This window comes from Onychomys torridus, chromosome 6 (genome assembly GCF_903995425.1).
Source record: "Onychomys torridus chromosome 6, mOncTor1.1, whole genome shotgun sequence".
NCBI lineage: Eukaryota > Metazoa > Chordata > Mammalia > Rodentia > Cricetidae > Onychomys > Onychomys torridus.
Window position 1 is genome coordinate 70,578,526 of NC_050448.1, and position 20,999 is coordinate 70,599,524.

Here is a 20,999-nt window from a genome sequence, read left to right on the forward strand (position 1 = left end):
ACACAGCCCCGGCTTCAAGTTTATTTTTTATTCCCCTCCCATGCAAACAGTTTGTCTTTCCTTCCCGTGCAGGACCCCCCAAACCAAGTGTATTTTCAGGAAGGCAGTTCTGAGGAGTCAGGGACATTCTGGGCTGCCAGCTGGGTTGGGATCCCCATGGTAATGGACAGACGACTTTCATGAGTCTGTGCCTCACCAGTGCACAAAGACTCAGAACATTTCTTCCGCATTGGGGACCCTGGCATTCTGTAGCTCCAGCAGCCTCTGCACAGACTCGGCCAGGCCTCGCTCCCCCAGCTGCCGGCGATCTCGAGTCCGTACGTTCACTGTTCTCTTACTCTGCTCTCTCTGGCCAACCACTGCAGGAAGAGGAAAGAATTGCACACCCCGGGCTATTTCCTAACCCTATGGGCTATTTCCTTTTGCTTTGCAGAAACTTCAGTCCTGAATCTTTAGGAAGGGTGGGAGAGTCCAGACATGGCTTAAAGCAGTACACATTTAGTTTTCTTGCTCTGCTGCCGCCTGGCCATTCCGAGGTGAGGAAATGGTCCAGGCTCCACTTCCCTTATCGCCGGAGGTCAGGAGACCAGGGCTGGAGAGTCCAAGACAAACAGATGGAGAGCTAGACATAACGAGAAAACCTATGGAGTACCCTGGGGGAAGGCTGCAACCCAGGGGGGGAGCTGGGCTGTGGCTAGCCTGCTGCTAGCCCGGCAAGGCGAGGGACACGTGAGATCTGGAGGGGAGTTTCTGCTTCTTGCCTTCGGAGACCCAAAGCCAGGAGTGACTTCCTTCCTTACGGCCTTTCTTGCCCTGGAACTGCCTCCACCCACACCACAACCAACAAGGCTAATTAACTAGTGCCCTGGCTGCTTTTTGGTGTTGGGATCAAACTCCAGCTCCAGTGCTCCAGCACAGAGCTCCAGGCCCGGCTCCTGGTTTATTGATAATCTTGCTATATATAGCCCAAACTAACTCCAAACCACTGATCCTCCCAAATCCTGGGATTACAGGTGTGCCTACCATGCCTGGCTTCAATTAATGCCTTCTTACCCTCTGCTGTTTCTTTCTCTCTGCTGTTGGCTTGGTTAATTAACTTAACAGAAACATCCCAGGGTAGGGTTAATGAGAAGAAAACTGTTCTGAGGGATGAAGAGGTTGTGGGAAGGCGCAAAGGGAGGCAGATTAGTCAGGCTCCTACCCAGCCCAGGTAATGAGTCCCAATTAATCCGATGTACACAGAGCCAAACAACAGACTTAGTACAGAGAATGCAGAGCCTGGGGCTCTGAGGTCCAAAGCTAACCCTCTCTTACCAAACTGAAAATTGTAGTGGGCAAGCTGGGCCCGGCGGACTCTCCGGCTGAGGGTCAGTCCAGTGTCAGCATCGAGGTCACTGACCAGCCCTGCAGCCTGTAGGCATTGCTGTACCTGGGACACAGGTTTGGTGGTGAGTACATTTCTTTCTTTTTTTAGTTTCTTTCGAGACAGGGTCTCTCTGTGTAGCCTTGGCTGCCCTCGAACTCACTCTGTAGATCAGGCTGGCCTTGGACTCACCTGTCTCTGCCTCTGGAGTATTGGGATGAAAGGCATGCACCATCATCACCCAGCTGGTGATGAGTCAATTTCAATGCAAGCTTGAGCTCCGACAGTTGGCCACTTGTCTCACGCCCGTCACTCACCTCAGGGCTCAGTGTGTGCTAACCGCCTCTTCTCAGACAGCCAGGCCTCTTTCCCACCCTGACCTAACACTTCTTGGGGTGCTTCTCACTGAAGAAAACTCAGTCATTCCCTGCTTGCTGTGAGGCACCCTCCTTCCGACCAGCTGTTTAACCCTTGAACTCTCCATATCCTAACGCTCTTCTTCTTCTTCTTCTTCTTTTTTTGGTTTTTCGAGACAGGGTTTCTCTGTGTAGCTTTGTGCTTTTCCCTAATGTTCTTAAAAGACTACTTCATGCACCTCAGGCTGTGGACTGTGGATGAAGGTGAACTTTTGTGATGCTCCTGTTTCCTCCTCTTAAGTGGTAGGACTGTGGGCATGTCCTGGCTCCCGTGGTGCTGGGAACTGGACCCACTGCTCTGTGCACACTAGGTAAACATGCCACCAACTGAACTACCCCCTTAGGGCCCTCCTCTCAATTTTTAAAAAGGGTCTCACTGGAAGCCCAGGCTGGACTCTGACCCTTCTGCCTCAGCTTCCCAAGTACTGTCGCTGTATGTGCTACTACACCTGGTCATCAACTCTCTTTAGTAAGGAAACTAAACCAATCTTTAGATAAACCCATATTTGTGCTCTGTTGGCAATGTTAAGCATCTCCTAGTCTGCTTTTCATACATCTCTGTAAGGCAAGAACTGGCTTCGGTTCTGAGGTACAGAATGTTCAGCACACAGGGCAGCTGCCGCTCAGTCCCTTCCCACTATCCTGCAAAGCTGCTCCTGCCCAAGGACAGGTGTCAGGTGCCCTTGCCCCCAACTCACCTGCCTGGCATATTCCTCTTGCTCTGTCCCTACAGGGATGACCACCACCTGGACTGGGGACAGCCACAGGGGCCTGTTGGGAAGAAACAGGGGAGGAAATCAATCATTTGGTGTTAGCCACCAGGCGTAGGTGTAGCTGCAGGGAGATCTAAGGAAATACACAGGATAAGAAGGTCAGAACCTAAGGCACCAGCTATGTGGCTGGAGAGGAGGACAGAACTCTGAGGTCAATGACTCACCATTTCCCCCCACAGCTTTCTGCCAGCACTCCCAACATCCTTTCCACAGAGCCAAGCACTGCTCGGTGAATAAGGACCGGATGCTCCAGGGAACCTGCCTGCCTTGGAAGGAAAAGGCAAGTGAGCGGAATGGTGGACGTGCCACAAACTGAACCCCCTAATCACCTTCCAGTTATCAAGAAACAGCTCTGGTGGGGTAGGGTGTGAGGGCTGGACTAGTGTGGGAGTGGTCCAAGGTAGAAAGGGCTGAGGAGGCAGGGTTCTATACCCCTTGTACTGAAGATTAAATCTCAGTGGCAGCTGGAAGTCAAGCTGGATTGTTCCACATTGATGGGGCCGACCCAGGGCATCATGGAGGTGCACATCAATCTGGAGAAGTGGGATGGGAGGGTGAGAGAACAGAGCCAGCAGCTCCATTATCTTCACAAGGCATCTCTTCTACTGCCCATGTCACAGGCTATATGGAGAGCCGTGCTACCCCGGATGCCCACACTCCTCTCTCCTGATTCCGAGTTCTCCATCTTACAGACCTGTACCCCACCTCTGCTACGGCGGACCCATCGACTCCCTCGATGGCCGTACGTCTATCACTCAGTCTGATTACTCTCTGGCAGCTGACAATCCTGGCACTGGATCTGCAGCTCCCCCTTTCCCCACCCATAGGCTCACCCCCGTTCACTGCTCCACTCACTGGAATACATCCAGTTCCCTTCGGTTAAGGGGGGGGGGGGGCATTCCTCAGGAGGAAGTCCTAGATTGTATAAAATGGAGAACCTAGTTAAGCACTGAGTCCATTCACTGCTCTCTGTTCCTGACTCCGCCTGCAGAGACCAGCTGCTTTGTCGGACTGTACCCCTGACCCGTGAGCCAGAACAGACCCTGTCTCCCTTAAGGTGTTTTTGTCAGAATGCCTGGTCACAGACAGCAGCATGAGAATAATCTAAGACAGGCAGGATCTCTCCCTGAACCTGACGATTTTCTCACCCCTAGGCTGGCAGCTAGCTGGTGATCTTCCTATTTCTACATCCCACAACACTGAGGTTAGAGGCGCTCAGGAGATCACAGCTAGCTTAAGTGTGTGCTAGGATCCAAGCTCGGGTCCTCATGGTTATACAGCAAGCCCTCTTAACTGAGAACCATCTCTCCAGTCCCCTTTTAATAAACAATATCTTAGATTTACAAAATTCCAAGTTCATCACTGACTCCTAACTCTGTAGCCTGGGTGAACCGTTTAACCTTCCTGAATTTCTTAGTAATGGAAAGAATAGTGTCAAAAGCCTTCACTTAAATGCCCCTGACTTAAAATTTAAAAGAAAAAAAAAGGGGGGGCGTACACCTGTAATCCCAACACTTAGGAGGCAGAGGCAGGTGGATCTCTGTGAGTTCAAGGCCAGCCTGGTCTACAAAGTGAGTTCCAGGACAGTCGGGGCTACAAAGAGAAACCCTGTCTCTAAAAACCAAAAATAAGTAAAGAAATAAAGTTCCAAACCAATGTGTGTCCACACAATGAGACAAAACAAGTGTCACCACACCTGAACTCACAGGGCAACCTCTCCATCTGTCTTCTTTTGTCACGATGCTGGGATCGAATCCAGAGCCTGGGCAACTCGTCAAGTACTCTCTGGCAGAACCTTATTCCTACTGCTCTGTTTTGAGATGAGGTCTTCTTTGCTACCCTGGTTGGCTTCAAATCCCAGGGCTCAAGTGACCTTCTTTTTTTTTTTTTTAATAATTTTATTTATTTGTATCTTATGTATTTTGCATGTATGTATGTATGTATGAATGAATATATGTATGTATGTATGTATGAGGGTGTCAGATGCCCTGGAACAGGAGTTACAGACAGTTGTGAGCTGCCATGTGGGTGCTGGGAATTGAACTCGGATCCTCTGGAAGAGCAGCCAATGCTCTTAAACGCTGAGCCATCTCTAAAGCCCAGTGATGCTTCTTGAACCTCCCAAGTAGCTACAATTACAGCCTCGTGCCCCAGCACGCTCCTAACAGCCTTTCTGTTTAATTCAGCAGACTCATACCGAGTCCTTTTTGCCCTGTACTTTTTCATGTCTTCTAACTTGCGGTGCGGTGAGTTTTTACCCTGTCCTCCGACCTCTGCCTACACCATCCCCTCCCAGAGAGGGCTCTTCATGTGTACATGAAAACCGATTCCTGCGGAAGGCCTGGACTGTGAGTAAGGCTATACCCACTGTACTCACAGGAGCGATACAGCACAGATCCACTGGGCTGACAGGGCCTATTTACCTACTACAGCCTTCATGAAACTCTAAGCTCCACAGAGCAGAAATGTACTCTTCTTTTTCACAGAAGCTTTAAAACAGTTCTTTGTAGATACAACTTAATTAAACAAGACAGACTAAATGCAACTCTTAAGTATGGTTCCAGCTTGCCTTAGGCCCATAGAAAGCGCCATCTCCAGGGTTAAGGTCCCAGGGTTCTCCAAATTCCTCCAAGGCTTGTTGTAGCACCTTAGAGGGAACAAGATGAGACAGTGAGAAGACTAATTAGCAAGATAACCTCCTGGCCCGTGAAAATGAATACCCATAGCTCATGTCTTTATCTAAAGACCTGGGCTCCCATATCCCCTCCCTCTCTGCTGCAGCCTGCTTTATCTGCTTTGCCTCCCTTTCTCCTCCTCACCTGCTCGGCCTGGTCCCATAGGCGAGGCTCCCCTAGGAAGCCAGATGGCCGGGTAGATAAAGCCAGGCGGAAGGAAAAACCAAGAACAGCATAAACAGATCGAAGAAAATCAAGGCATCCTCGGATCTCTGCTTCCAGCTAGAGACAGGAAGTCGGGATGTTAGGTATATGCCAACTAGAAACCTTTGGTGATGGGTAGTTTTGGGGAAAATGGGGCGGGAAAGGGTGGATGGGGACCAGAGGGATAGCTGTACTATAGTATAAAGAAGGGAACTGGGGCCTGTGGATGCAGCCTGGCTGGTATAGTGCCTGACTAGCATGCATGAAGCCCTGGATGTGATTCCCGGCACTGTATAAACCAGGCAAGGTTGCACACACCAGTAATCCCAGCACTGATGAGGCAGGACCAGAAGTTCAAGGTCACCCTCAGCTACATAGTACATTCGAGGCTGTATAAGACCCTGCATCACACTACAAAAGGCAAGGGAAGCTGACACGCTTGAACAAGGAAAGCCACCTGATTTGGCGCACAGAAGATGTGAGCATCATCCTGTTGGAAGCGCCATAGCCTTGTTAATCCTCCCAGACTGCCAGAGGCCTCAGCGCGATGCAGGACTCCAAAATCAGCCAGTCGTACAGGCAGTTCCCGCCAGGATCTGGGCCGGTGGGCGAACATCAGGCTGCGGTTGGGATGGGAAGGGGTTAGGGCCAAAGGGACAACGAGCTGTGGCCAGCTGCTCCCTTTCCTACTAGGCTCACTCTGTTTGAGACAAGGTCTTGGTATGTAGCTCTGGTGACCTAGAACTTGCTATGTAGCCTAGGCTGGTCTTAAATTCATGATCTTTTTGCCTATGGCTCTCCGGTTCTGAGGTTACAGCTGTGTTCCACCATGCCTAGCACCAAATGAAATACTAGCTATCACTTCTCCCTTTTATCACACTTTCCACTGAATCCTGCCAATCCTATCGTTAGTGTCTGGTCAAAAGCCACATTTTAGCAGGGCATGGTGGTACATGCCTTTGATACCACCAGGCAGAGACAAATGGATCTCTGTGAGTTTGAGGCTAGCTTGGTCTATGTAGTGAGTCTGGGGACAGCCAGGGCTGCACAGTGAGACCCTGTTTAGAAAAAAGTTAAACTCTCAGTCCCACGAGAGTAGGCATCATTTACTGTGTCCATATTCTGTGATGGGTGCAGTGCCTTGCTGTCACCTAACAAAAAACAAAGACCCCAGAAATGTAATAATTTCCCAAAATTCACTTCCCAAATTAGATGCCTCAATTTTCTTTCCAAGGTACTTTCCATTTTGTGACCTGTTATCCCAGTCCCAGGAGCCAGGCTTCCTGGCTCCCAACTCACCAGTGTGCAGGGCAATTCATGGGCTTGAGAGCAAGTGTGTCTTTGGGACACCTGGAAGGGTGGCCACTCTGAGAGCTGTCAGGACCGTTAGTGCCTGGGGGCTTCAGGGAAAACATGTCTGCCCTATAATGCTCCCAATGCCCTGACTGTTCCCAGAGTTTTGTAGAAAACAGCGTGGGAGTTTTCACCTCTGAGAAACCACGTCGGGCGTACTCAGCCTGAAAAGGTGGACACAGACACCAAAAGTTAATGTAACTAGGAGAGGAGACAAGAGCTTTGTGATTCTCTTGGGGACTCAGACCATGCTGACCACAGCCACAAGCTATTAAATGCCATGTCGACTCTCTAAGATGCTTCGCTGCAGGCCGCACAACAGTAATAGCTTGTTAAAAGTCACCAGGACTTTACAAGGTTTATGCTGTTTTCCTTTGAGACAGGATCTTGCTCTGTGACCCAGCCTGTCCTCAATCTCATGATCCTCTGTCTCAGTCTCTTTGTGCTGACACTACAGGCATATGCTACCATGCTTGAGCCAAACTCAAACCCCTTGGCTTAGTCTAGGCCCCATCCTTCCCCTGCGCATGTGCCCTGCTTACCCTGATGAAAGTGACCAGGGCATTATAGACTCTTGTCCCCCGTGGCAGAAAAAAGCAGCTCCCTGGGCTCAGTTCATGGAAGAAGAAGAGCTCCTGTACCTGGAGAAAGGGTATTACCTGTCACTCAAGGGCAGGGCTTTGGAACTAAAGAACAAAATGACAGAGTTGCTCCCTGTGTTGACTGAATCTTTGGGCAAATTCATAATCACATTCTTTGGCCAGGTGTGGTTGTTTGAGCCTGTAATCCCAGTACTTGGGATGTAGAGGCAGAAGGGTCAGGAGCTTAGGTCACTCTTGGCTATAGCAGGAGGCCAGATAAGGCTACATGAGACCCTGTCTTAAAAAAAAAAAAAATCAAAACTGGAACAAAAATCAAGACAAACAACAACAAAAAGATCACCTCACCTTCCTTCACCTTTCCCCGTCCCCATCCTTCCCTGTCTGGGCCCCGTCCGCACCTTCCCGATGCGTCTGTGGTCTCTTAGCTCTGCTGCCTCCCTCTGTGCCTCCCAGTCCCTCAGTGACTCTGCCTTGGGGAAAGAAATTCCTGAGACTCTCTGCAGTGTCTCCGGTGCTCCTGAGGACCTCCACAAGGCTGAGGAGTTCTGTGAGAGGGCAGAGGGAATCACACAGAGGTGAAGGGGACTGGAGGCACCGCCGACCTGTCAAGTCTCCGCAATGCTCTCGCTGCAGAGGTCACCACTTGAAGGTCAGCTCATCTCCTCCCATCAGCACCAGTATAGGATGGCACCCTCACTCTTTGTGTTACCTGGATCATCCTGGTCAGGTGTAATCTCACACAGCCCACTTTTTCTCCCCATCCTCACTGCCCCACCAGTAACCTTACGTTTAGTTCTACCTCCTAATTAATGACTGCTTAGGAGAAAAACTACACTATGGTCAAATGTGTCTGTCCACTATTTCTTATCAATCTTCCACACAGCTGCTAGAAAAGTCCACCTTCCACACCCCACCCTACTCCTGGCCATATGAAATTCTAATGCCCCTGTTTGCTCTTTAACAGTATTAATAAGAACCTGTGCTGTTGTTTTTAAGACAGGGTCTCAAGTAGTGACCCCAGACATGCATCACTCAAGGATAACCTTGAATTCCTAATCTTTCTTCCTCATTTCCCAAGTGCTGGGATCCCAGGCACGTTCTAGCATGCCTGGCTTGAGAACTGACAGTTTATGGCCTTTTCCTTAAATACTCTCTTCTGTGCTGGCTGGATTTGTTTCTACGGTGTGGCTTTGCCAGTCGTACAGGAATAGTCAGTCTGGTTTTATAGATAGGAGCAACAAGTAAAGAGATTTGGCCAAAGCCACACTCCTCGTTAGTAGCAGAATGCGATCGGGCATATGGCGAAGTTTTCAGGAGGTTTTTCCTCTACACATCTGCCTGACTCTTGTTACTTTCTATTTCACGCAGTTACATGATGTCTAGGAACAGCTGTCATGAAAGGCCCGCCCTGGCCTCGGGTGCTCTTCCTAGTATCTGCCAAACAGCAGCATCTGTCCTCCTGGACATGGCCCTTCACTACGCGTGCCTTCCTGGCGTGACCCTGTCTAGCCCGCTCAGGATCTTGCTTCTTTTCCCTTAATCCAGACCCAGACTAGGGAATCTAAATTGAATTCTGGACCCTGCCACAAAACTTTGAGATTCTAGGATGGAGGAAACTCTTTCTCCTGGGTTCCCTCACGAGACATGAGAACACAGAGGTATCTGACTACACCCTCAGCTTACCGTCAGCAGCTTCAGCGCTCCGATCTGTCCGGTGTGCCGAAGATGGGGGCCCCGGCAGAGGTCAACTGACATTCCACACCTGAGACAAAGAGGCTGTTAGGGCTTTCCAGGCTCCTGGCTCGTTCTCCCTTTCAAGGCCTTCCACTGACAGAAGAGGTGCTGAGAAAGAAACTGGTTTTTTTCTGACAGAGACAGCGAGGACAGAAAAAAGCAAATTCCTCTTCCCACTTTTTCCCTAGAGCAACACAGATTATCTGTCACCACCCCTCCCTTAGCCCAGTTCTGGCCTCCACGAAGCGTGCTCGGTTTCTTCCTCCTGACAAGGCTCACCCATACACTGTGGCTGTAGAACCTGTCACTTTCTCCTCGATCAGACGAAGCTTAAAGTGGTTATCCTAGATGAAGGCAGAAAGGGAGCGTGGGGCTACCAGGGCATCCTGGGAGTTATCCATTTCCTCGTGCGCACTGCCAACTCACCTTGAAGAGCTGGCGAAGCTCATCTGGAGAAGCCTCTAGCCTCCGGAATGGTTGTGCAGCAGCTATGATCTCCTCACAAGTCCGCTCTAAAAGGGGCAACTCTGAGCTGCGGACTGTCCTGGAAAAGGGAAATTGTTGACTTGCTTCTTCAGAGACAACCCGAGTGATGACACATTAGCTGGGGAGCAAAGTTCTGCCCTTTGACAAAGAATCTGTAATTACTGCAGAGACAAACTCAGAAAAAACAACAGGAAATTAAGTATAGTTTTGTTTTTCGAGACAGGGTTTCTCTGTGTAGCCCTGGCTGTCCTGGAACTCACTCTGTAGACCAGGCTGGCCTCGAACTCTGTCTGCCTCTGACTTCTGATTGCTGAGATTAAAGGATGTGCCACCACAGCAGTATAGATTGTGTGTGTGTGTGTGTGTGTGTGTGTGTGTGTGTGTGTGCGCGCGCGTGTGTGTGTGTGTGTGTGTGTGTGTGTGTGTATGGTTCTGGGGACTGAACCCAGGTCCATGCTATGCTAGTCAAACACTCTAGAGGCAAGGCAGAAGGATCATATATTCAAGACCAGCCTGGGCTAGAGGGAGGCAGGAAAGGAGGGGAGAGGGGCAGAGAGTGTGCTGAGAAGGAAAGCTGAGTGAACAGACTTACAATAGTAACACTTGCACAGCAGAGTCCGAAGGGAAACCGCTGCAGAAGGATGTCAAACTCTGGTAGACACCGAAAAGATCTCTTCCACCTTCTCCTCTACACTGAACTTGCCCTGAGTTCCCAGAAACCACCCCAGAACCAATCTCCTTCCTTGGAATGCTCACCGCTCTTTTCTCAGGAAGAAATCATGGTAAAAGCCAGACTCTGTGCTTGGACCTCGGCAGAGGACAGCACCCAGTTGTTGCTCAGCTGCTGCACCCAGGACATGGGCGCTGGAGTGCCAGAATACCTGGGATCACAAGAACAAAGTGAGCTTTCTAGACTCCATGGGCACCAGGCACATATGTAGACATGTATAAACACTCAGGTAGTGACATGTACACAAAAAATAAAATCTTTAAAGAAAGCAGAGAGCCAATGTTTTCTTCTGCTGCTGAGCGGAAGTGTGGGTCCACCCTACACATCCTCAGTGTTTCCTGGACCAGGGGCACAGAAGCAGGAGGCTGTCTTTCCTGCTCCCCAGGCTTTAGAGCTTCATCATATTACTACTTATAAAGAATGCAGTTCCGATCTGGCTGTGCTGGCACACACAGACAGAAGGCTATGGCTGGAGGCAAGACACTGTCTTAAAAACAACCACCACCACCACACGGCAGTTCCTTAAGTTCTGGTTCTGCTGCTGCTGCTGTTGTGTGTGTGCGTTGCTACAAACCTGACCTCACCCACTAGTTATCCCAGCTTCTCTTTCGCCTTTTAGTCCATTTTTTTTTTTTTTTTTTTTTCTGGTCCCAGAATGAAATGTGACAGAACTATTCTTGGGTTTGTTCACTATTCACATTCAGATGACAAAAGAAATACATTTTTCTGGATTCTAATAACCAAGCTCTGTGATACCTGAGCTGACACGAAATGATCAAAGCATGAGGCCCCAGGTTCTGGGCTCAGTCATGGAAACCTATGAGAACTGAGCACACATCACGGCTGACTTACACTGTATGTACTCAGCAGCTGAGGAGGTTGAACAGGCACATCATCCTGATTCTTCTCTCCTTTCACTAGCATACAAGGTATTGCTTAATAGACTAATGCTAAGTAAACACCTTTATCAAGGCTCCCAGCTTCATCAGGATAATCAGATGGTCTCTATAGTTTGTGATTAAGTTTCCTTCTCAGTTGCAGAGAAACTGAGGCAAAAAAAAAAAAAAAAAAAAAAAAAGAGAATTTCTTGTTTAAAGATCATTTAGCTAATTAGCCTCTTGCTATATGGAAGAAACTTACCGCTTTGCCTTCTGGGGAGTCAAAGGTCAGGAATCTGAGGTGACAGTCTGTTTCCAAGGGTCGTTCCAGATCATAAAGTTCTCCATTTACTTCAGCAGCTACTGCGTTTTCAGCCAGTGTTGAGCTGAGCAGCGGAAGGGGGCGTAGGGATGAAGTAAAGTAAGGGTTACAATCCATAAGGACAAGATACCTCAGCAACCCTAAATTTGCCAAGTGGAAATAAGTCTCCAGAACAATAAACTTACTATTCCTTTCCTCAATGGATAACAGAAGGGCAGAAACTCTGAAACTATAGAGATAAATCATCAAAGATCTCCCCCCCTCCAAGAAAGGTCTTGCTGTATGGTCCAGGCTATCCCTGAATTCTGGATCTTTTGTCTCCACTTTCTGAATGCTAAGATTACAGGCCTGTACCACCATGCTTAGCAAGAAAGGTTACCCAGGTATAGTGGCTCACACCTGTAATCCAGCACTTGGGAGGCTTATGCAGGGGGATTCTTATAAATTCAAAGCCGGCCAGGCCCAGAGTGAAACTATCTTGATAAAGGGAGTGTGGAACGCAGTCCTATGAAACACCATGAGGTTTGGCTGGGTCTCACCACTATTCTGTGGCCAGAAAGTAAGTATACTACTTTTGACTTCCATGACAACTTAAACAGCACGGTCTTGTCCCCTCTCTCCTGGTTCTCTTCAGGCAGCTGCTGAAACTTACTGCTTGACTGCCCTGGAGTTTTTCATTCTTTCTTTTTCTTCTTTTTTTCTTCTTCTTTTTTTTTTTTTTTTTTGAGACGGGTTTTTCTGTATACTCTTGGCTGTCCTGGAACTCACTCTATAGACCAGGCTGGCCTCGAACTCACAGAGATCCACCTGCCTCTGCCTCTCCAGTGCTGGGAGTAAAGAACTGTGCCACTGCTGCTCAGTGGGAGGTTTTTCTTTTAAAGTCAAATAAAACTGTCCTTGAACTTGAAAGAAAAAAAAGTATGAGTAGGAGAAGACCTAACTCAGTCCACAGAGTGCTTGCCTAGCGTGCAGAAAGATTCCCAGTGAATGTCTGTGAGGTCGTAAGGATGCTTGCTGTGAGTATGATGAACAGAATTCAGTCCATGGAATCCACAGTTGAGGGAAAGAACTTACCCCAAAAGTTGTTATTTGACCTCCACACGTGCACTGTGGCATGCATGTGTGTGGAATGCACAGGCACACATGTGTATGAGTGTGCGGACAGGGACACATACACACACACTAAATGTAAAACAAATTTTTTTTTTTTTTTAAATTTTGGAGATAAGATTTCTCTACATAGTCCAGGTTGTCCTGGAACTCACGGTATCCACCAAGCTGGCCTCAAACTCCAGAGAGCCACCTACCTCTGCCTCATGAATGCTGGGATTAAAGGCTTGCACCACCACACCCAACAAATTTTTTTTTTCTTTTCAAAGATGCTTTTTTGGGGGGTGTAGGTATGTATTCTCCCTGGGGAGCCATTAACGATGTTTTTAGAAAGTCTCTCATTAGCAAAGAGCCCCCTCAGCAGGGTAGGGGGCTGATGAAACAGGACAGGGATCTGCCTGTCTCTGCCTGCCCATCGCTGGGATCAGAAGAGCATGTCACCACATCCACTGTGTGTATTTTTAAACTTAAACTGTTTTGGGGTTGGGGATTTAGCTCAGTGGTAGAGCGCTTTCAAGCGCAAGGCCCTGGGTTCGGTCCTCAGCTTGGGGGGTGGTGGGGGTGCTACTATTTCCTTTATTTGTTGGGGGAGCACACATGCTACAGGTCCTTATGGTTGTGCGACAATCACTTACACGACTCCTCTCCTTGACCAAAGACTACCTTTCTGATAGAAAACAAAGAAAAACAAAAATTTAAGCACACAAAAAGGTGTTTTCTTTTCCTGACCAGGTGCGGAGAAAATAGTGGACAGAAAAAATACTTCTTGTAGGTAGAGGATGGCTTGATACCTGATCTTCCGGGCCAGTTGGTAAGGGGTTGTGTTCCATGCAACAGCATCAACCTTCTGGCCTTCAGGAAGTGAGATCTTAATAGCCTTGGGGTTCTTCTGTGTCATACTTGCTAACCTTTTCACCTGAGCAGCCCATAGCTCCTCAAAAAGGCCGCATCGCTCTGCCAACCAATGTGGAGGAGTCGGCACAGGGGCCTGAAGAGAAAGGCACACATCAGGTTATCATCTCCGCACTGCGGATGGTGGGGTTGTGGGGGTTTAAGTAGCGTTGGCCCTGAGTGACAGGTCTTAGGTTGGGGACTCGAGGGGACCCCACGTTTCAGAGCGGGGCTGCAGGGTCCGGGGGAGACTGGATAGCCTGCACCTTGGGCTCTGCTGGGCCGGACGGTGGGGAGCTTTGCGTACCTCATGCACTGTGTGCAGCCCGCAGCCGCGGAACCCCGGGAGCCGGAGCCCGAGCCGGCGCCACCTCAGACAGAGACCCATGCTGCTAAGTCGGCGCCTCCATGCTCAGATCACCGCTTCTTCCTCGCCAGAGTTCTCATTGGCGTCTGAGCCAATAATGTCCCTTCCTATTGGATAGAGCAGCCGCCACTCCGGTCAGGTACCACCCCCAGGAACTCCGCCGAGGCACGTCCCACACCGCTGCAGTCGCTCTGGGAAAGGTTCCGGTTGACCGGAAGGTGGTAGCTGTTGCACATACCTGCAGCCTGATGCCCAAAGTGGCAGAAAGGTGTCTGACTTTGAGGACAGGGACAGACCTCCTGAAGGCAAGGGTGAGAGAAAAACAGGAGTGGCAGTTAGTAATTTTCCTTTAATCATAAAAATTCTTAAACATCCTTAAAGCAGGCAGGAAACAAGAGCGCAGACACTGGACTTAAACATCTAGTGTAAACCCTGGGTCTGGCTTTAACTAGGTAGTTTTTGGTAAACTGTTTCTGTAATCTCGATTTTCTCATCTATAAAACAATTTTTTTTAAAAAAAAAGAGTATCTGGTTCAGCTGGGTGATGGTGGCGTACTCCTTTAACCCCAGTATTTAGGAGGCAGAGGCAGACGGATCTCTGAGAGTTCGAGACCAGCCTGGTCTACAAAGCGAGTTCCAGGGCAGTCAGAGCTGTTACAGAGAAACCCTGTCCTGTCTCGGAGGCGGCGGCAGGCCAGTATCTGTTCCAACTGTTGAGGTACATCTGATGTAAATAGCTAACGAGTATCAACTGCAAGATGCTATTACCATTAGACATAACTCTAAAACTGAAACTATCTGCAGAGGCCATTCCATGAGCCCCTCATAGTCATGGTGGAGGGACTTTAGAGACATCTAGATGTGGATTTTAATTTCTATCATCACGCTGAGTGTATATGAAGTATCTTTGTGGGCATAGGCAGCATTGCTGTGGAGGTCAGATGCCAACTTTCTGGAGCTCTGTTCTTTCACGTTACATGGGTTCTAGGAATTGAACCTAGGTGGCCAGGCTTGGGCAGCAAATGCCTTTATCTGCTGAGCCATCTTACTGGTCCCAAATATGGAATTTTAAAATCACAGAAGGTAGTTTAAGGTCCAAAAGTACTGATGAACCTAGGGCTTGCACACTTCCGGCATGCCATGTTCACTCTATCGTTTACTCCAGTAGACTCCCCGATCACCTTAGAGGCATTTGACTGCCCCTTACATTGGCTTTGCGCCTCTCATCACTATTACAGCCTTCGTCTCCATTACTCTTCTCCGTTAGGACACAGGGCTAGCTACATCTAATCAGCTTTACACAGTAAGAACAGAAACACGGCCAGATGTGTGGAGAAGCATAAAGGGAAGCGAACTTGTTAGCACCTGTTGAGGTACAATTAGCCCCTCACCTGGGGGTGGGGATGCTTTAGTCCTTCCCAGACTGCAGTGGTGAGAGATCAAGGGGTCTTGTGGAAGAGTTGTCGGATAAAGATGCTTAACCTAGGCTTCCAGAGAGGCTCAAAGTTCTGTCTGGGGAGGGCAGCTGACTTGAGTCATAGGCCACTCTGGGGCTCCATCTTCTGATATGTTAGACATCCTGAAATACAAAGAAAGAGACAAGGCTGTGGGGAGGAAGATTTATGTGTGTTCTTGTGGTCAGAGCAGTGTCTCAATAGCATTCAGAAAGGATGGCAATGGCAGACCAAGATTTCCTTGTGGTGCTGTAGCAGGGGCATGGTAGGTGTCCAATAAACAATCACTGAGTTGAGTATGCACTGGTCAATACTGACTGGGAACTACCTTTTGCCATCTTTTAACTATCGCTCCACTGTGCTTTTGCTCGGGATCACAGAGGAATGCCATCTGGATGACAGCTCCTTACACTCCTCCTTCAAGATTTCCTGTGCGCAATGCACTGGCTGATGCTGATTGATCAGCTCCACATCATCACGTATGTAACTGGTATTGCAGTAGAGGAAGGAATGCGGTCTCATTCCCTCACCCATTGTGGCAAACCAGGCAGCTAAGGCCTATACATTAATTATTGATTCTCCTAGTACATGCCTCGGCCTCAGGGAATTTTAAGCCTTTAGTCTACCTGGAAAACATCTTTGCAACTTTTTTTGCCCACCCCACTCCTTCCTGAATCCTGAGGGGCAGCACTATTTCATAATTCCATCTCATTCCAACTTGGTCAGTAGTGTTCTTATGCTCCCTCCAACCATGGAAAATTATCCTAAGGCCAAATCCTAGTCTGTCCAAACCCACAGCCTCAGTTGCTCACAGCCAGAGTGATTCCCTTAAGGCCAGATTGCTCATCATGCATCGTGCTTGCTAACATGGACTTGCTTCCTTTTCTTTCCTGAGGCACATGACTCAGACACTTGTGGCCAAAAAAACACTTTTAGAGTGAAGAGGTACTATCAAGAAAAGGTCAAAGGTGATGTTCTTCTAACTTGCCTCTACGGACTGGTTACAGAAAATGAATAAATTAGTGTGGCCCATGAAAGTATAAGGAAAATCTGCTAAAGGATATTCTGGATCCTTAATCAAATTTTAGGAACTTCTCAGCTCTCTAGTCTTAGACCTCAGTTGGCTTCGGTTTTGGCCAAGGACAGTATTGTCTTCATAGCTTTAGACTACTTGCAACCATCTCCAATGAGTACTTTTCATTGACCAGGCCAGCACACAGCCCTCAAATCCATCTTAGCTCTCAGAGGCACAATCTGCTTACAGACACCCACACTGTGAAGTCTTTGCCACCTTCTCCGGAGGACACTGGGGCTTTGCCACTCGGACAGCTCCAACTCATTAAGCAAATGCTGGGGAAGTCAGGTTTAGATAATGACTCATTAGTGAGATCTGTGGAAGGCCTAACATGGGTCAGTTTATCCTTCCCAACCTCTACTGCCCTCAGTAAGAACTAGTTGTTCGACATGAGTCTCGAGTAGGGCAAAGGGCTCTACTATGAAAGGACAGAAGGGGAGGAACAACTGCATACTGTCACTGTCCTTTCTTCTTCCCACTCTCGCAGATACCCCAAGGAAAACATAGGAAGCATCAGGTCCGTTCTTTTCTCCAGATCAGTTGACAAAGGACTTGAATATCTTACAAATACAAGAGAATACAATAAGATAAGCAACAAAAATTTCTAGAACATTTAGTTTGCTATGAACCTAAACAAGTCCAGGGTAGACTGGGTTAGCCAACATCCTTTTGAGTGAGACACGAACAGATGTGGCTTTTGTTCCTCAGTTGGCACTACATCTCTCCCTGTGCCTCCACCCATCTTCTCCCCCCAGGAGAGAACAAAGGACAAGGAAAACAAACTAAAAGGGGAGAGGCTGTAACACATTAGTGCTGACGAGGTCCTGAGTTCAAACACTCTCTCTCTCTCTCTCTCTCTCTCTCTCTCACACACACACACACACACACACACACACACACACACACATATATATACACACACAAGCAAGCAAACAAAAATTAAACCAAATCCCAACCCAATCCCCTCTGTTCCTCACCCAGGGCCTTTTAAATGCTAAGCAAGTGCTCTACTACAAATTAGCTCCACCCTCCCCCACAGAAACAAAACAATAAAACCAACTTTGCAACTAAGGTAAGTTTTTCTTTTCACAGGTAACTTGGATGACTAGTTTTGTACCACTTTGTCCTGTTCTCCCCTTCTACACAGAACAGGATGCTTGCTTTAGAGCCAGGTGACCATCTAGAAGCCTTGTCTTTACAGCCTCTGTGAGTTACTCCTCAACTATTGTGAACAGCAACTGATCAGACTTGTCTATAGTTACTCATAAGCAAGTATGAGAAACACCCTAATACCCCCAAACCCATGCTGACGATGTTACTAAGTCTATACACAAGAGATGGCAACTCATTCCTACTATGTAAAATTGGCCCAAATAAACAAGCTGGGAGAGAGGGAGAAGTCATGTGGTTTTCAATAATATGCCCAGAGGTCAACGAGAAGCCTAAAAGATGGTGCTCCTTCAGGAGCAGAGCGCTTCGGTGATCAGTTGAGCTCTTAAGTGGAGACAAGGAAGAAAGGTGAGTCAGATTACAGAGTCAGTGTAGTGGTACACCCTGGGAGCTGGGTGTGCTGCCATTTCTGAGGTCTTGTGACACATGGAACTTCAGGAAATCAGGGCTGCTCTTGAGAGCCTTCTACCCTGCCAGTGACCCAAGCCTGGCCCAGATGAAGTGACTATCCCTTGTGATCCCTTTAAGCCAACATTCCATTTATTAAGCCTCACTGGGTTATGAAAAAGGATGGAGTAAGAAAGAAGGGCAAAGTATGGTTTCCGCATGACAGGTCAATCACCAATGTGACCAAGGACAGGTAGTTGACCAGAAGGACCCTTTCCCACACATTTCCCTCAATTCTCTGCTTGTTTACACAAGCCATGGGCTTGATGCTCAGCACTGCAAACCTAACAACCAGAACTGCCATTTTCTTGGTTCCCGACCATACGTACAATACTTGGAAAACACAAATAATCTATACAGCATATCCCATTTCATTATCGGTCACTCCCTGAGCACCTTGATCTCATCCCCCCCATTACAATAATACAGAGGATCAAACAGAACACCCAAGAAGCCATGAAGAGCTTACAGGCTCAGCGAGACATAAGTGACCACAAGTGCACACTCAAAAGAGGACGGATGGAAAAGTTCAATGTGAGAGGGGAAAGTTAACCACACAACAAAGAAAACCATAGTTTATTAAACTGGAAAACAAAATATTGGAGGCAATTTTTTTTCCAAAAAGCTGGGAAAAGTTAAGTGCAAGTGGTATAAAGAAAACAGATGGGTGATTTTCGGAACATATGCCTTAGATATGTGTGGGTACATATACCACTTTCTGTCCTTCCCCAGGTGAAAGGCCAATCCAGTGCCATCTTCAGGGCTATCCCCCAGCTTTTCTTTCTGCATTCTGTAGCCTGTTTCTCCTTTGCCCTGGACAGTCATGCTGCATCTTCGGTGGAGGAAATTTAGCATCTCTAACCACAGGTCTGTGCTACAAAGCTGCAGTTTTGGCTCCTGGAGAAGAGAAGTCATTTCTGTTTGCAGTCACCAGAGAAGCCAGGGACCCTTGGTCAAAGCCCCAGTCTCAAAGAAAAATGTCAAACCTTTAGAACTAGTTATTTTATTAAATGATATTAATACACATTCCAAAGGATTTCACTGTTGTTGCCTCTAAAGCATGTACTTGTTTTCCACACTGAACACGTGAGAATATCAATCCAACATATCTACTTTTTAAAAAAATCTTAACAGGTGACCCCACCAATTAAAAATATGGAGGTGGGGGAGCAGTAATTTACAGCCGATTCAAACCCTAACAGCTGAAGCCTACAGGTACCGTTAGGACTGAGTGGGTATTCTGCAGTAAGAAAGCTGAGCCTATTCACATTGTCTACATAGGCTTGCTGTACCACACACATCACAGTTTCTGATATCTGAAGGGGTAAAAGTCCTACACTGCTCAGAGTACCCTCCAGGGAATCAAACTGAGTTCTGTTTGTTGACCTCCCTTCTTGGTGCAGGGAGGAGCTACCATCTATGCTGACTGGAGAGTAAACTCTCAGAAAACCTGGAAGGATCCTATTTCTGATCTAGCATCACTGATTCTGTGTGGTACTAGTGTATTCATAGAATTCTTTGTCTGTGGTTTTACAAGGAGCACCAAGGAGCACCAAGGACCTTAGTGACCGCTACTCATTCTGCTTCGTATGACTCATGTCCTTGCTAAGACACACTATGTTGTGCATTCTTTAAAAAATATCTTGTTTATTTTTTTTAAACTCAGGGTGAAATACAAAAGTCAGAGCATGGTACGGAGTTTAAATCACAGACACAGAAAGAATAATATCCCTTGTTTTATCTTTAGGAATACCAGAAATGTCTTTTGTTTCACTATATCACATATATACAGTTGTCTTCATTTACTGTTGCAGACAGATTTCCTTAAAATATCTGACAGCTTCATACAATCCTCACTTCCACCCTGAAACACACTCAAGATTTTGTGGCAAAAACAAAACAAAAACATCCCACAAAAACCCAACCCCTGGTTAGTCCATCCTTGAACTGTACAAAGCATCCCTTCGTGTATTGGCCATTATGCTTCACCATTTCAGAAACCACTTTCCTGATACCCTATGTTTTCTTAGAAAATCAAATGGTCAGAGAGCCTTTTCAAGTAAACAGTATGTTTAGCTTAAACAAGAGCGGTAGAAAGAATTCACATTCTTTTGTTCTAGACTGAAACACCCCCACTTAATTTCTGGGGAAAAAAAAAAAAGATCAATTCTGAAAAGTCACAATTCCCCTGCCCCCACCCCCATTCTCTGTTTGATGCTTTTATTAAACAAATGTCTTAAGACTCAATATAACTACTTCTTTTGCTTTGCTATGCTATATACCCAATCCCCTCACAAGGTCACGGCATCATGTATTTTTGTGGGGAGAACTACAGGTCCGAGAGGCTTGAGAAAGGAAAAAAAGAGGAGCTGGCTCAAAATGGGATGTGCATGAGGAAAATGTCTTGCTGCACCCTTACACAGAACACAGTGCCCGGATGATGACAGTCTTTCTTCTGAAAACTGGTTTGTTCTGAGACAAAGGATTGTCTTTGACCATGTGCCGCACTTTCCTCCATCTTTGCTACCCCACTGAGAAATTCAAATCATTCCTTACTTCCTTATAGTTCTATTCTAACTTGCTAGAATTCCTTCAAAAGCTCAACACATTTACACACCTACCTGGAGACTATTAGCTTTTACCTTGGTGCCATACACCAACAGAAATTGTAGTAAGCAGTATGTGCCTCCCAGATGAAGATAAAAGCAAGCACAGTGATTGTCTTTCCCCTAAGTATTAGATGTAGAAACACAAACAAGCCTTTCAATGCAGGAAAGAAAGCTCTTCCCTCCATGGCAAAGACTCAGGTAAAACATCTATCAGTTGACCGGGAGGGTTGGAAGCGGGCACTGAAAACATCAAGTTGCTATCTGCTGAGGGCCATCTTGGATTTCTCAGGACCCCACGTGCTCTGTGAAGATGGCCAGCAATACCCACCTGTCTCTAAGA

General features: G+C 47.5%; 1 protein-coding gene across 6 annotated transcripts; it reads right to left on the reverse strand.

The window, feature by feature from the left end:
• Positions 1–10: 10 nt before the first annotated feature.
• On the reverse strand, positions 11–15,457 carry Tars2 (threonyl-tRNA synthetase 2, mitochondrial). Of its 6 annotated transcripts, XM_036189828.1 has the most exons (20): positions 15,296–15,457; positions 14,143–14,203; positions 13,845–14,011; positions 13,438–13,634; positions 11,477–11,600; positions 10,363–10,487; positions 9,547–9,664; positions 9,400–9,464; positions 9,070–9,148; positions 7,785–7,931; positions 7,327–7,425; positions 6,731–6,948; positions 5,889–6,051; positions 5,372–5,509; positions 5,122–5,199; positions 2,985–3,085; positions 2,717–2,818; positions 2,478–2,550; positions 1,315–1,429; positions 11–359 (listed from the first exon to the last, which is right to left on the reverse strand). In XM_036189828.1, the coding sequence occupies exons 3-20, from the start codon at positions 13,923–13,925 to the stop codon at positions 211–213; spliced, it is 2,172 nt and encodes a 723-aa protein (XP_036045721.1). In that variant the 5' UTR covers positions 13,926–14,011; positions 14,143–14,203; positions 15,296–15,457; the 3' UTR covers positions 11–210. The 6 variants fall into 6 exon arrangements, with proteins under 6 accessions (XP_036045721.1, XP_036045720.1, XP_036045722.1 ...); XM_036189827.1 differs by having other exon boundaries at positions 13,845–14,203; XM_036189829.1 differs by lacking the exons at positions 7,785–7,931; positions 14,143–14,203; positions 15,296–15,457 and having other exon boundaries at positions 14–359; positions 13,845–14,007.
• Between the last annotated feature and the right edge of the window lie 5,542 nt (positions 15,458–20,999).

What these genes read in the sequence shown, in the direction of transcription:
- Tars2 (XM_036189828.1), bottom strand. Translation starts at nt 13,925, where the DNA reads ATGGGTCTCTGTCTGAGGTGGCGCCGGCTCGGGCTCCGGCTCCCGGGG. An exon ending in TTCTTCCTGAGAAAAGAGCG is followed by an intron (nt 9,665 to 10,362) that starts GTGAGCATTCCA and finishes TCCCTTTTCCAG; the next exon opens with GACAGTCCGCAGCTCAGAGT. An exon ending in GCGCTTTCTATGGGCCTAAG is followed by an intron (nt 3,086 to 5,121) that starts GCAAGCTGGAAC and finishes CCACTTCTCCAG; the next exon opens with ATTGATGTGCACCTCCATGA.